Below are 16,436 nucleotides of genomic sequence, written 5' to 3'. Positions count from 1 at the left end.
GTCTGTGTCTGACGGCTGCGCAGAAATACACAGCAGAGTCCTGGGCTTTAGGATGAAGCAGCGTCAATGCAGCTTTTGTGGTTTCAGTTCTGTTCAGAGACCAAGCATCGAATTCATCTTCCATCTTCCCGTCACCAGCACCGGTGGAGTGGACCATCAGCTTCAGACCTTGATGAGGCTTCTGTTGGTACCAGAACATGGCAAAGTAGGTGTCGTCATTGTGCTGACAACTCAGTTCTGCCGATTCTCCCGTCTTCCTTATCAGAAGCTTTGGGTCCTGAGATATTTGAAATACTTGGGACAAACCTGCAGATTATAGAAAATCGAAAGCTTTTCTTACTTTGTGTTTTATATATCCAGGAAAACGGCAACTTTATAGTAAAATATAACTAGAAAGAAAGGGTTTTGTTAGGACCATACAGGATCCCTTCATACCTCAGAATATCCAAGGCCGTGAGTATTAGGGTACTTTCACACTAGCGTTTTTCTTTTCCGGCGCCGAGTTCCGTCCTAGGGGCTCTATACCGGAAAATAACTGATCAGTTTTGTCCCAATGCATTCTGAATGGAGAGTAATCCGTCCAGGATGCAACAAGATGTCTTCACTTCAGTCTTTTTGACTGATCAGGCTTTTCAGAAAACCGTAGCATGTTGTATTTTTACCTCCGGCCAAAAATCCTGAACACTTTGACTGAACGCCGGATCCGGCCTTTTTCCCATTGACTTGCATTAACGCCGTGTGTTCCGTCAAACCGGATCCGGCTTTTGCATGTTAAACCCGAAAAATGGGGGAAAAAAAAGTTAAAGTCCATAAATGGCGGATCCGTTTTATTTCCAATGCATTTTTTCATTGTGATCAAAATCCTGATCAGGATTCAAATGTAATCCGTTTTCACGCGTTTTTCCGGATCCGGCGGGGGCAGTTCCGGTGTCGGAATTGAACGCCGGATTTTAAACAACGCTAGTGTGAAAGTAGCCCTTAGCTATAGGGCTAATGCTCCTGACCTCATCGCAAGGGCTTGTTCACACGACCGTGCCGTGCCCGCAATGCGGTCCGCAATACGGGCACGGGCTTCACGCGGTTGTGTCAACGAGCCCTAACCATGAATAAAAATCTGAATGAGAAGAAATAATACTTATAAAAATAATTAGAAGAAAAATAAAGAGAGAAGAAGAAGACATTCTAATAATAAATACTAAAGTGTAATAAAATAAGTACAAAGTATGAATAATAAAAAAGAGTAAAAAAAAACAAACAAATAATGATACATTGTCTCACCCGGTATAACATGCAGACCCACAAGTATCAGGATTGGGTTCATTATCGTCTCTCTGTTATATCTTTATAGATAGCAGTTGGATGTAGTAATAGTAATAGTAATAACAATAATAATACTGTAGCAATAACCTCATGCCTCAGGCCCGGAGTCTGATCTTGTATTTAATTATAAAGCTTTGCTCGTTTGCTTGTAAGTTATAGGGACGTCTAATGTTTCCCGTCTCCTCCCACCTTCATATCTCACTGTAACTGTACAGACCACAGCCGTGGCTCGGTGATACGTGGCACTGTATCTCTATGTGTAGATTTATCATTCAGTCAAAAAGGTAAAAAGAGGCAAAAACATGTCCTGGATAAAACATCAGAACGCGACCTCCACATGGATTGTTTCAGTCACCCTCTGCTGTCCCAGTTTCCCCCTGATGGATCCAGTTATGGCTGTGTCCACCAGAGGGCAGTATACCTCTGCTTCTGGGGTCAGTCAGTACCCTGAAGAGAGAGGAACACTGTATATATCTAATAAGACATTGGCCCGGATTTACTGATGTGTTTGAGACACAAATCTGTCAAAAAAAATTGTGCAATTTGGCTTTTTTTCCCCCCATGCTCATAAAGGGGGTTGGTCTTAGAATAAAGGGGCAGGGCTTTATGGGAAATGGGAGGGGCCTAATAGGCACCATTTTGCAAAAAAAAAAAAATTGTGCCGCAATAATGGTGTTAAAATGTATCTTAAAGAAAGCTGGTAAAGTGTCCATCGCTGCACCAGATTTATCATCCAGCCCGAGCCCCTGTGATACACAGTTGTGTTCAAAATAATAGCAGTGTTAAAAGAGTGAATAAAGCTCAAAATCCTTCTAATAGCTTTTATTTCCATACACACAAATGCATTGGGAACACTACACATTCTATTCCAAATCAAAACATGAAGAAAAATATATCAAATTTGTGTTGTTCCTCTAAAAAAAAATTGAAGAAAAGTGAATATTAGACTGTTCAAAAAAATAGCAGTGTTTGTATTCTTCTTTACAAACTCAAACACTCACTACATGAACTGAGAAATGTTTGAAGATTTTGCTTTCCTTTGAATCACTTCACTAATACTCAGTTGTACAACCGCTGTTTCTGAGAACGGCTGGACGTCTGTGCTGCTCGGAGTCACCACCTTCTGCCCCTGTGATCAGGTATTCCAGCCCAGGATTATTGGACGACATTCCACAGTTCTTCTCTATTTCTTGGTTTTACCTCAGAAACTGCATTTTTGATGTCACCCACAAGTTTTCTATTGGATTAAGATCCGGGGATTGGGCCGGCCGCTCCATAACGTCAATCTTGTTGGTCTGGAACCAAGATGTTGCACGTTTACTGCTGTGTTTGGGGTCGTTGTCTTGTTGGAACACCCATCTCAAGGGCATTTCCTCTTCAGTATAAGGCAGCATGACCTCTTCCAGTATTCTGATGGATTCAGACTGATCCATGATCCCTGGTCTGCGATAAATAGGCCCAACACCGTAGTATGAGACACATCCCCATATCATGTTACTTGTCCACCATGCTTCACTGTCTTCACAGTGTCCTGTGGCTTGTATTCAGTGTTTGGGGGTCGTCTGACAAACTGTCTCCGGCCACTAGACCCAAAAAGAACAACCTTACTTTCATCAGTCCACAGAATGTCTGTCTCTTCAGGCCGTCAATGTGCTCTTTGGCAGATTGTCACCTCTTCCGCACATGTCTTTTTTCCAGCAGTGGGACTTTGCGTGGGCTTCTTGCAGATCGCTCGGCTTCACATCGGCGTCTTCTGATTGTAACAGTACTCACAGGTAACTTTACACCTTCTTCCATCTTCCTGGAGCTGATTGTTGGCCGAGTCCTTGCCATTTTGGCTTTTCTTCTATCCATTTGAATGGTAGTTTTTCGCTTTCTTCCACGTCTTTCAGTTTTTGGTTGACATTTTAAAGTATTTGCAATCATTTTAGCTGAGCAGCCTATCATTTTCTGCACTTCTTTATATGTTTTCCTCTCTCCAATCAACTTTTTAATCAAGGTACGCTGTTCTTCTCAACAATGTCTGGAATGACCCATTTTCCTCAGAATTTCAGAGAGAAATGCACTGTAACCAGCAGGTACAACATTTGCTGCCTTCCTTCCTTAAATAAAGGCAATAATTGCCACCTGTTTTTCAAAGAATGAATGACCTCACTCATTGAACTCCACACTGCTATTATTTTGAGCATGCCCCGTTCAATTAGTGATTGAATTACACAGAATCAGCAGCATGCATGTCATGACTGTTGGGTCTGTTGGATTTCTATTACTCTACTACACCTGCTAGTAAATTATTTGCCATGTAGAAATATAATTTCTACCAAAAACGGTGATTGATCAGGTTAGTGATGTCTGACTGCTATTATATTGAACACAACTGTATATCGAGTGCCGGTCTGGATGGACACTTGGAGTTTACACCATCTATTGTAATAGTAAATCTGGGCCAGTATGTGCACATACAATTACCAAAATGTACTAATCATAAAGATGATGTAAGCTTAGAGCGGCCATCCAGACCGGCACCAGACTTACCATATGGGCTCAGGCTGGATGATACATGTGGTGCAGGGACGGACACTTTCCATTGACTCTGCACCAACTATTGCTTGGCTTACATTGAGACAGATTTTTATAGCAGAACTGTGGCACAATTTTGGCCACAGTTCTGCAGATTCTCCCGTCTTCCTTATCAGAAGCTTTGGGTCCTGGGATATTTGAAATACTTGGGACAAACCTGCAGATTATAGAAAATCAAAAGCTTTTTTTACTTTGTATTTTATATATACAGGAAAACGGCAACATTAATAGTAAAATATAGCCGTATAGGACCATAATGGAGGACAAGGTCTCATTAGGATCCCTCCATGCTTGGAATTAGCCTGGGTCATGAGGCTAAAGCTCCCGACCGAAGGAGAAGAAAAATAATAATAATAATAAAATCACAAAATTGTAACAAAAATAAATACAACATAAAAGAAAGATAAGTGCAAAATATAATAAAAAATAAATCCAAAATGGCTTCCCCTGGTATAACATTCAAACCCACAAGAAGCAGGATTTGGTTCATTACGGTATCTTCCTTATGTTATTATATTTTTGTAGATCTTATTAGCCATTAATTACTCAAAACCTGGAGTGTGATCTCATCTTGTAATTATGAAGCTTTGCTCGTTTGCTTGTCAGTTATAGGGACGTCTAATGTTTCCCGTCTCCTCCCACCTTCATATCTCACTGTAACTGTACAGACCACAGCTGTGGCTCGGTGATTTAAAATTTTTTTTAAAAATGTTTAACCCCTGCAGCGCTATTTTACTATGCATTCTGTATTCAGAATGCTATTATTTTCCCTTATAACCATGTTATAAGGGAAAATAATACAATCTACAGAACACCGATCCCAAGCCCGAACTTCTGTGAAGAAGTTCGGGTTTGGGTACCAAACATATGCGCGATTTTTCTCACGCGAGTGCAAAACGCATTACAATGTTTTGCGCTCGCGCGGAAAAATCGCGGGTGTTCCCGCAAAGCACCCGCACATTTTCCCACAACGTTAAACAATATTGACCCAAGAGAGAGTCGCCAGAACCACCCTATAAATGCACATCCGACAATAAATCCGTATCAAAAATATATAAAGTTTATTAGACACACCAACAGACACATTAAAAAATTGTATACAATTAGAGCAAAGTGCGGTATGCAATAAATATGTAACCAGCACATTTTCCCACAACACCCGTCTGAAAGAGGCCTAAATGGTCAGTAAAGTCTATTGCTTCTAGATTACATCTCTCACATTGTTTGTTTACTAGACTTTGTGACTTTGTAACATTTTTGCACTTAGTAATAATAATACTCGACTAGAGCAATTTCATAATAAAAAAAAATGCACAATTGCACATGATAAATTCCAGAGCCTTAGGCCTCATGCACACGACCGTTTTTCGGGTCCGCATCTGAGCCGCAGTTTTTACGGCTCGGGTGCGGACCCGTTCGCTTCAATGGGGCCGCAAAAGATGCGGACAGCACTACTCCGTGTGCTGTCCGCATCCGCTGCTCCGTTCCGTGGCCCCGCAAAAAAAAATAAAGCATGTCCTATTCTTGTCTGTTTTGCGGACAAGAATAGGCATTTCTACAATGGGCCGCCCCTTCCGTTCCGCAAATTGCGGAAGGCACGCGGGCGGCTTCCGTTTTTTCCGGATCCGCGGTTTGCGGACTGCAAAAAACTGAACGGTCGTGTGTGCATGAGGCCTCAGTAGAATAATCATTGATTTCATTACATTGCTAGCGATGTTCACATAATTAAAGGGAACGTGTCAGAAAGTGACCTCTTGGTAAAATCTTAACATATTTTAAAGAATTTTTGGTGATGTTATTTTTAATTTCTCATGTCAATATCTTAATATATTTTAAGTGTAAACGTCATCTTTTCATAAAAAAAAAAAAACATTTTAGCATATGTTACTGCTGCAGCAGCTTTCTGCATAAAGCAATCTTTAGTTTCTTCACATACCACTGTTTTCCTTGAGTTTTTCCCTTAGTTACGGCTGTTTAAACATTTACAATATGAGGATCTTCTCGAGATGGCTCCTCTGCCAGTTCTCTGAGGCCAAAACTGCTTTCCCTCACTTCCCATACACACTTGCTGTAGCCAGCGGCTCCCTGCCAGCCAATCAGATTGGATTACTGAGAGACACGCCTCCTCACTCTGAAGCCTAATGCAGGCATGCAGTGTGAAGGACCGCCCCTCTGTCTTCTGTTTATACTAAAAGGAAGACAGACAAGCCCTAGCAACGGTCTTTTAAGGGAGCAGCGGTAAGGGACAGAGGACATTAATGAAAGCTGCTATTATAAGGTAATTACAGATCTTTTGACAATCATTGACAGACTAACTCAGGTATACATGCCTATCTCTAATAAACTAGCAAATAAAAGAAATATGACAGTTACACTTTAAACAAAAACCATAAAATCCTGCAGTTTTTGTACTGGCCACTAAGCCAAATAATAGGCGTCACTTCTTGGTCTGTACAGATCATTTTACTGCAGTTACCTGCTTGTCTGTCATTCTAATCGTGCCTATAACGATATCACCTCTGCGTATGGATAAGAAGGGATCCACCTATTCAAAATAGGTGATTGTCAGAGCTTATCTATTCTTTCCTTGTGCAATGACCTCTGCACAGTTGACAGAGCATGTCCAGAAAACTCTTCCATAGAAGTAAATAGGGTCAGCTTCTAACCATTATGTCTATGGCCCACATGACTGCCATAAAGCATATCTGACAGATACAATAAAGTGAATGGGTCCGCGGTCTGCTGCGGCTGCCCCGCGGTGGGTGTTCGTGCATTGCGGCCCACAATTTGCACAATTAGCACAAAAAATGCATAAAAAAATCAAAACAATTCTTCCTTTAGGCCACTTTGCACAGTTAGGGCTCATGCACACGATCGTATGTATTTTGCGGACCGTCAAAAGCGGATCCACAAAAAATACAGATGACATCCGTGTGCATTCCGTATTTTGTGGAACGGAACAGCCCTGTCCTTGTCTGTAATGCGGACAATAATAGGACATGTTCTACTTTTTTTGCGGAACTTAAATTCGGAAACGGAATGCACATGGAGTAACTTCCGTTTTTTTTGCGGGCCCATTAAAATAAATGGTTCTGCATACGGCCCGCAAAAAAAAAACAGGACGGAAACGGAAAGAAAATACGTTCGTGTGCATGAGCCCTTAGGCCTAAGTTCGCACCTCAGTGTTTTGGTCAGTGATTCTGATCAAACACTGAATGACCACTGACTGTTTGAAAGCATGTCTGTGAGTGGTAAAAGTAGGAGAACCTTTAGGATTAGCAGATAATCTGGTGGTGAAATAAAAGTCAGATGTTTTCAATCAATGGGATGACAATCAGGTGTGAGGGATGACCTATCGATCTATCGAAGTCTGATCTTCACAGCATATGCTCGTGGAAGTGTATCATTGCACGAACAAATTAGATTTCTGGGGACCTCGGAAGAAGAGTTGTTGATGCTCGTCAGGCTGGAAAAGATTACAAAACCATCTCTAAAGTGTTTGAACTCCACCGATCCTCTCTATCCTCTTTACTCCTTCTCACAATCCTGTGCCAGGCTGTTAGAATGGTTTCTCTCATAGGTTTTCATATAAAATACTACATTTTGTTGTTTTCTTTATAAAAAAAAAAACAATGTCCAGATGTTACCTGCTGGCCAATAGGAAATTATAAAATACCCAAATACCCTAAAACACAGATTTTTGGAGAGTTTCTTAGTGTTTTTGTTTTGTTTGTTTGTTTTGGCCCTTGATGTGCTTTAAAATCGCAGCGTGCTCTGGGGACTTCTTGGTATGGGATTTCTCTTTAGGAAAAAAATGTCTGAAAGGAAAAATGCAAGCTTAATATTGTGTGCCCCAAAAAACAATACTCCGAAAAAAGGTTGTAGAAAGTGCATGAATCTCCTTATGGTGTTTTTTTTTTTTTTTTAAAGAGTGTGGCGACACCCTCAAGCAACTGTTCCCCATGTGTGTGGACCCTCTATGAAAAATCATTAAAAAAATGTATTTATTTTACTCATATAGTGCTGACATACTCTGCAGCACTTTACAGATATTATCAGCACGTGTTGTCCCCAGTGGCACTCACAGTTGCGCTCGTTCCCGCAACGCACCCACATATTTTTCCGCAACACCCGTGCAAAACCAGCCTAAGAGTTGCTGTACCTGGAGAGAGCTGCAGCAGAAAGAACACACCCCGAGCAATGATAGGGAGAGATCTGCAGTAAAATAGAAACATCCCCTGAACTGTGATAGAGAGAGAGCTGCAGCAGAAAGTACATGACCCCTGAGCTGCAGCAGAAAGTACATGACCCCTGAGCTGCAGCAGAAAGGACATGAGCCCTGAGCTGCAGCAGAAAGGACATGACCCCTGAGCTGCAGCAGAAAGTACATGACCCCTGAGCTGCAGCAGAAAGTACATGACCCCTGAGCTGCAGCAGAAAGGACATGAGCCCTGAGCTGCAGCAGAAAGGACATGACCCCTGAGCTGCAGCAGAAAGGACATGACCCCTAAACTGCAGCAGAAAGGACACGACACCTGCGCTGCAGCAGAAAGTACATGACCCCTGAGCTGCAGCAGAAAGGACATGACCCCTGAGCTGCAGCAGAAAGGACATGAGCCCTGAGCTGCAGCAGAAAGGACACGACCCCTGAGCTTCAGCAGAAAGGACATGACCCCTAAACTGCAGCAGAAAGGACACGATCCCTGAGCTGCAGCAGAAAGTACATGACCCCTGAGCTGCAGCAGAAAGGACACGACCCCTGAGCTGCAGCAGAAAGGACATGACTCCTTAACTGCAGCAGAAAGGACATGACCCCTGAGCTGCAGCAGAAAGGACATGACCCCTGAGCTGCAGCAGAAAGGACACGACCCCTGAGCTGCAGCAGAAAGGACATGACCCCTAAACTGCAGCAGAAAGGACACGACCCCTGAGCTGCAGCAAAAAGGACATGACCCCTAAACTGCAGCAGAAAGGACACGACCCCTGCACTGCAGCAGAAAGTACTTGACCCCTGAGCTGCAGCTGAAAGGACACGACCCCTGAGCTGCAGCAGAAAGGACATGACCCCTGAGCTGCAGAAGAAAGGACATGACCCCTGAGCTGCAGCAGAAAGGACATGACCCCTGAGCTGCAGCAGAAAGGACATGACCCCTGAGCTGCAGCAGAAAGTACATGACCCCTGAGCTGCAGCAGAAAGGACATGAGCCCTGAGCTGCAGCAGAAAGGACATGACCCCTGAGCTGCAGCAGAAAGGACATGACCCCTAAACTGCAGCAGAAAGGACACGACACCTGCGCTGCAGCAGAAAGTACATGACCCCTGAGCTGCAGCAGAAAGGACATGACCCCTGAGCTGCAGCAGAAAGGACATGAGCCCTGAGCTGCAGCAGAAAGGACACGACCCCTGAGCTTCAGCAGAAAGGACATGACCCCTAAACTGCAGCAGAAAGGACACGATCCCTGAGCTGCAGCAGAAAGTACATGACCCCTGAGCTGCAGCAGAAAGGACACGACCCCTTAGCTGCAGCAGAAAGGACATGACTCCTTAACTGCAGCAGAAAGGACATGACCCCTGAGCTGCAGCAGAAAGGACATGACCCCTGAGCTGCAGCAGAAAGGACACGACCCCTGAGCTGCAGCAGAAAGGACATGACCCCTAAACTGCAGCAGAAAGGACACGACCCCTGAGCTGCAGCAAAAAGGACATGACCCCTAAACTGCAGCGGAAAGGACACGACCCCTGCACTGCAGCAGAAAGTACTTGACCCCTGAGCTGCAGCTGAAAGGACACGACCCCTGAGCTGCAGCAGAAAGGACATGACCCCTGAGCTGCAGAAGAAAGGACATGACCCCTGAGCTGCAGCAGAAAGGACGTGGCCCCTGAGCTGCAGCAGAAAGGACATGACCCCTGAGCTGCAGCAGAAAGGACACGACCCCTGAGCTGCTAGCTTGAAATAAATCGGGCAGATCAATTTGAGCAATGAATGTGAAGCAGGGTTGCCAACCGTGCAGAAATTTCTGGACAGTCCGTAAAAATAGGCAACTTTTTTTCCTGTATCTGTGATGTTTTTTGAGGCTTGATAGGAATATTTTTGTGTTAACTTTATTTTACAGCTCCCAGTAAATGCTGGTAATGATTACTTATCAGTATATTGAGCGATAGACATGTATTCATCATAAACTTTATCATTCATTATGGTTTTCCAATTTGTCAGTAAAAAATGTTGGCATTAAATTCTGGTTGGCAACCGAGATGTGCGGGTACAGGGCGGGTTCTGGGTTTGTTAGAAAGAGATTGTCATGCATTATATGATGTCTGATTTTCATTTTTCCATTAATCATGGGAGAACCTCCTAAATTGGAATTTAGATTGTGAGCTTTAATGAAGATGCCGATCTCCGCAGAGCGCTGCTGAATACATCAGTCCTATATCCAGTGTATGCATTACATAAACAAGTGGCATGGAAACGGGTAGCATTAGGTTATTAGGACATTTACTGATATTGCAGTGGATGTGAGGCTTCCAGAAGATCTTTATTCCATCCCCACCCACCACTGCGGTGACATCAGAGCAGCTGACATCTGAAAGGGCTTTCTCGGTGGGATTGCCTCCACTGGGACCCTTCGAAATCCCAGAAAACCCTTTAATTCCCATTTTTTGGGTGTACCTATAGAGTCTAACTCAATTACCAAAACTACAGTTGTGTGCATAAGGCCTTAGCGTTACCTGTTTTGGAGTTTGAGTATATTGGGGAGGTAGATAGCAGAGGCAGATGTTAGATATATTGGGGTGCAGGAAGCGATGGGGGGGGGGTTGAGATTGCAAAATTTAGAGTTTGGATTGATAAAACGGTGTTAGATAACAGGGGAGAGGCATATTGGGGGGATGATGGGGTAAAGAGGTGTGATGATAATACTATATCAGGGTAATATGGGGCAGGTACGGCGTATATTGGGGTACAGGATACAAGATATGGTGGTTGGGTGCGGGAGAGAAGCAGAAGACAGGAAGTTAGATAAGATGAGCAATTCATGGCACCAGGGGTGAAGAGTTGGGGTGACCTTCAAGGTTGGGGAGTCTAACATCAGTGTGACATAAGAAGGGATAGGGTGTTAGGGGAAGACACATTGGGGACCGTGAGAGAACTAGATAGCAGAGTGCAGGGGCTGCATGTATCGGGGTCACAAACAGATTACAGGGGTCTTTAGAGGGTCATTTGGGGAGCTGGGGCCAGGGCATTGAGCGCGGGGGCTAAAGAAGAGCTGAAGAAAGTGCAGGCAGCGTAGATATTAGGGTTGAGCAAATTGAAGTATTCAACCATAAATGGTGGTAAAAAAAGAAAATACTCACCTTATCCATTTGAGCGCAAAGAGTCCACCGTGGCCATCTTGATTGAAGATCCCGCGCGAAATCTCATGAGCTGTGATGTCATCACGCAACGCACAAGGTTTTGCCTGGAATCTCCATTCAAGAGATTTTTCATCTCAGATCAGCGATGAACGTGGCATCTGAGGGGTTCAATGATGGGGGGGGAAGCAATCGCCGTCATTGCGCCCACTACTTACGCTTTGTGATGAAGTAATTCTGAAGTGAATTTCGGCTAAGCAGCGGAATAGAATTTTTGTAAACTTCGGTGACTATTAGGTTGCCCAGACCTGTGAGAGCGGGAGGCCCTGACTTGTCCAGCCTGCTCCCTGCTTACTTCTGGAAAAGATTCTGGTGCACTTGTTCACCACACACAGCAACTGGCACCAGGGGAAATGTTCAGACGGTGGCAACCGGCACCATATGCCGAGCAGGACAGCGCTGCCTGGGGGCACTGACAGTGGACGGTGAGATTGGAGGGAGGCAAAGCGAGCTAGCTTAGATGTTGGCGGCAGCAGTCAAGTAAGATCGGCTCTTCTCTAGTCCTCCTCCTACTTCCTTGACGGACTGGGTGGTGCTGCTTGGAGGAGAATCATGGTGATCTCTCCTCTTTGGCCGCTATTGCTCCTGCACAACCATCCCCCCAGGATGACCTGGTTGCTCATCGGGGGGGGGGGGGGGATGTAAATTTTTTTTTCCAAAACGCCTCTCTCATGCAGCATCCTCTAGGCTCCTGCCCTCCAGTGCCTAATTGAAGACCCAGTCCTGGTGTTATGCACTGCCCCTCGGGCCGCACACTAGACATAAAATAGTGTATTGTTGCAGGAGTGTTTTTAAAAAGCATTGTTTTATCAGAAAGCAGCCTATTGGTTAAATCACATTTTTATGGTCAACATTTTTTTTTACAATTGCTCGTGATTATATTTTTATTTTTCCATGTCACTATATTTAAAAAAAAAAAAATCCTAAAATCGTGCAGTTTTCAAACTAGTCACTCGGTCCAATAATATGTTCTGAATAGTTACCTTTTCAGCAGTCATCTCATTATCATCACAATGACAGATATCACTTCTCCATACAGAAGATAGCACAGAATCCACCATTCACAATAGGTGACATCACAGTTGTATCTACTCCTTCCTGACCTCTGCACAGGTCAAAGACCATACCTAGAAAACTCTCCCATAGAAGTCAATAGAGACCCTCCCTGTCCATTGTATTTGTGGCCCATGTGGCTGGTCTCAAGTCTTGACATATTTTAGGCCCAGGGGTCAGAGTAAAGGCTGTATGGTTTTAAGATTTTATTTAAAAATATAGACAGGGACATGGAAAATGTAAACAAAATCAGCAACATTTCTGAAAGAAAATGCTTTAAAAACCTAATTAAAAAAAATATACCGGTAGATCTTTATCTGATCAATAAAATATTTAGCTGTAAAAAAGCATAAAAATTCACAACTACGAAAAAGAGAAGCAAAATCTCTGTCAAAGTGGCATGTGTGAAAATCACCCGTTTGCTGTGTTCTCTTCTGTGATCTACTACTCTCATTCTCTCATACATGGAGAAGCACAGTGCTGTGTGGTAGGTGGTCATCTGCTTAGATATAAAATGTTGCCTCAAACTATTAAAATATACAACGCCCCAAAAAAGTGACATTGACTTGAACTGGAACATGGGAACCTAAAGGGTTGATTCCAGGAAATAAAAGTGTACATACTAAATTATGAAAAGACAGCGCCCCCTAGAGGTCTGTTCTCTCCGCTGTTTCCTTTGCCATAAATACTATGCAGCAAAGGTTTTATGTTGGCTGCAGCTCAACTTTTTGTGGCTGTGATCACTGGATGCACAGAAATACAAAGCCGCGTCCTGAGAGGTTGCTTTATCACGCTTGAGGACGGATCCCTTAACGTCAGGGCGCTCCAGACTCCACATGTCCTTGAACTTTGTTTCTATGGTGGAGTCCTTTACAGAAGATGACATGGCTATGAGCTCCAGACCCTTCCCTGATAGTTGCTGGTACCAGAGCATTGTAAAAGTTCCAGTTTTGTCACTATGTTCACAACGGAGACGTATGGACTTGTTGACTTTTAGTACTACAAGTTTTTGGTCTTGAGTTACCGTCACCTCCTGACATAGACCTGCAAGAAGAAAGAATGAAAATATCCATGAAGGCGGTCAAGGTCAGGACATTACTAAAGAGTAAGTCATGTAAGTGTGTTACAATGTATCTCAACTGCCTCCAGTTCTATCGTCGTCACCTGTCTTCCATAGTCTTTCTCTGTCTTCTTCAAGAAGACGTTTAGTGCAAGTTCTTACATTTGAGAAGGTTCAAGGTGAGCATTAATAGGATTTGCCTCATGGTTGAGTCCTTCCAGTAGGAAATGTAAGATTCACATCTCCGTCTTGAATCTATAATAGGTTCTTTGTGTCTCTTTACTAACAAAAAGTTGGCAAACTTTGCACATCTTTATTATAAAGCCTATATGAGTCACTTCCTCTTTAGAAATTCCACCCCTGTAGATGTTTAGTCGTCCCCCAGAGATGATGAAAAAGACATGGCCATGGCTAGAAGTGGAAAGCCTGTGGCCTCTCAACTAAACTGTAGGCAGTCAGTAGGAAGGAGAGTAAATGGGCAGTTCATGAAGGAAGGGAGATATCCATAAAACCAGTTCCATAATAATTGGATTTTCTGGTCTACAATAAATATAAACCATTCATTTGAATGTCTATCGACCTGTCAGTTTATAATATTCATTTGGCCGTGTCGTCTGTGTCTCAAGATTGAAACTTGAGTCATCTACTCAGCCGGACTACCAACAGTCCAGAGTGTGTCACCATCATGGTCAGTCACTAGGTTTTGACTGAATTTTCCTGCCCCTAGTCATGCTTATGGACCCTCAATAAAGAGTACATGCTCCATGTGTCCAGCTTGTACAAGGTTGCCCTTCACCTAGCGTATCATCTAGTACGTGTTTCATAGTTTTGTAATCACTTTGAATGCCGAGACCTCAGGTTCAGTTATATGAAATATACAGATAAGTCCCTCCTTATCTTTTCCCTTGGTTTATTATAACACATGTGGCTTGAGAAGATCAGCTTTGCAAAAAAAATCATGATTTTGTCATATTGTAGAATGGATAGTAATCTGTCAAGAGTTTTGCTAACAGGTCACGGCATTGACATGGGATGTCCTCTGTTCTGAAACTGGAGAGCAGCTCTGTAAGACTAGCTGCTGTTCTGTCAAACTCTAACTTTCTATATATTACCTGAATTGCTCTTGGAGGCTTCTCTCTGCAAAATCAGATGTTTTCCTGGGGTTCTGGGGTGCACAATAAGAAGAAGAATAATCCATACTTTTCCAGCCCCATCACAGAGGATGCCACATCCTGGGTACAATAAGATCTCTAGGCACATCTTTGTATTGACCAGTGTAATGATTATACTCAGGCCCGACTCTATAATAAGGCAGACCAAGTGACCACCTTAGGGCGCAGAGATGCCGAGCCAAGGAGGGGGGGACGGCAGAAAAATGAAACTTTTTTTTAAAATAAATCGCTTGCACGCCGCCAGCTGCCCGCCTGCCCTCGGCTGTTCTCCTCTGTGTGGTCCTGGTATCTTCTCTCTGGGTTCCCGACAAGTTTGAGGACCTTTCCCACTCAGCCAATCAGTGGCCGCAGCTGTGTCACGTGTCAGGCCAGTTATTTCCCGCTGAGCCAATCACGGGCCTGACATGTGACACAGCTGCGGCCACTGAGTGGGAAAGGTCCTCAAACTTGTCGGGAGCCCAGAAAGAAGATACCAGGACCACACAGAGGAGAAGGGGAGCTGCTGCAGACGGGACCAGGGGGAGGTGAGCATAATGTTTTTTATACAACATTAATAGAGGGGGGGTGACATGGGAGGGGGGAAATGTGCCATGGAGGGGGAGAAATGTGACATGAAGGGGGTGAAATGTGACATGGAGGGGGAGAAATTTGATATGGAGGGGGATGAAATGTGACATTTCTCCCCCTCCATGTCACATTTATCCCCCTCCATGACACATTTCTCCCCCTCCATGTCACATTTATCCCCCTCCATGGCACATCACCCCCTTCTTTTTACATTATCTCCATGACCTCCTATTGTGTCACATTTCTCCCCCCATGTCACATTTATCCCCCCCATGGCATATCATCCCCCCATGTCACATTTATCCCCCTCCATGTCACATTTATCCCCCTCCGTGTCACATTTATCCCCCTCCGTGTCACATTTCTCCCCCCTCCATGTCACATTTCTCCCCCTCCATGTCACATTTCTCCCCATCCATATCACATTTATCTCCCTCCATGGCACATCACCCCCTTCTTTTTACATCATCCCCATGACCTCCTATTGTGTCACATTTCTCCCCCCATGTCACATTTCTCCCCCTCCATGTCACATTTATCCCCCTCCATGTCACATTTCTCCCCCCTCCATGTCACATTTATCCCCCTCCATGTCACATTTATCCCCCTCCATGTCACATCTATCCCCCTCCTTTTTACATCACCCCCTCCTTTTTAGATCACCACCACCGAGTGCTGGTGGGGGAAGGGGTGCCAAAATGTAGCTTTGCTTGTGTTTTTTATACAACATTAATAGAGGGGGGGTGACATGGGAGGGGGGAAATGTGCCATGGAGGGGGAGAAATTTGACATGAAGGGGGAGAAATTTGATATGGAGGGGGATGAAATGTGACATTTCTCCCCCTCCATGTCACATTTATCCCCCTCCATGACACATTTCTCCCCCTACATGTCACATTTATCCCCCTCCATGGCACATCACCCCCTTCTTTTTACATTATCCCCATGACCTCCTATTGTGTCACATTTCTCCCCCCCATGTCACATTTATCCCCCCCATGGCATATCATCCCCCCATGTCACATTTATCCCCCTCCATGTCACATTTATCCCCCTCCGTGTCACATTTATCCCCCCTCCATGTCACATTTCTCCCCCCTCCATGTCACATTTCTCCCCCTCCATGTCACATTTCTCCCCATCCATGTCACATTTATCCCCCTCCATGGCACATCACCCCCTTCTTTTTACATCATCCCCATGACCTCCTATTGTGTCACATTTCTCCCCCCATGTCACATTTCTCCCCCTCCATGTCACATTTATCCCCCTCCATG

General features: G+C 44.2%; 1 protein-coding gene and 1 gene segment (V, D, J or C); both read right to left on the bottom strand.

Annotated features, from left to right (window-relative positions):
* The window catches only part of LOC121006028 (M1-specific T cell receptor beta chain-like), a 961,123-nt gene extending 959,701 nt beyond the window's left edge, over positions 1-1,422 (bottom strand). Inside the window, exons 1-2 of one of the 2 annotated variants that reach the window (XM_040438919.1) lie at positions 1,279-1,422; positions 8-306 (exon numbers count right to left, since the gene is read on the bottom strand). In XM_040438919.1, the coding sequence (XP_040294853.1) occupies positions 8-306; positions 1,279-1,321 (342 nt within the window). In that variant the 5' untranslated portion in view covers positions 1,322-1,422. The remainder of the gene's footprint in view (positions 1-7; positions 307-1,278) is intronic. The other variant, XM_040438920.1, reaches the window with a different exon arrangement.
* An 11,103-nt stretch (positions 1,423-12,525) lies between these two features.
* LOC121006038 lies at positions 12,526-13,718 on the bottom strand. The segment is given in 2 exon segments: positions 12,526-13,404; positions 13,583-13,718. Coding segments are annotated over 2 exon segments (399 nt in total).
* Positions 13,719-16,436: the final 2,718 nt, after the last annotated feature.

Source organism: Bufo bufo, chromosome 6, assembly GCF_905171765.1.
Source record: "Bufo bufo chromosome 6, aBufBuf1.1, whole genome shotgun sequence".
Taxonomy (NCBI): Eukaryota; Metazoa; Chordata; class Amphibia; order Anura; family Bufonidae; genus Bufo; species Bufo bufo.
This window is presented reverse-complemented; position numbering and strand designations above follow the sequence as displayed.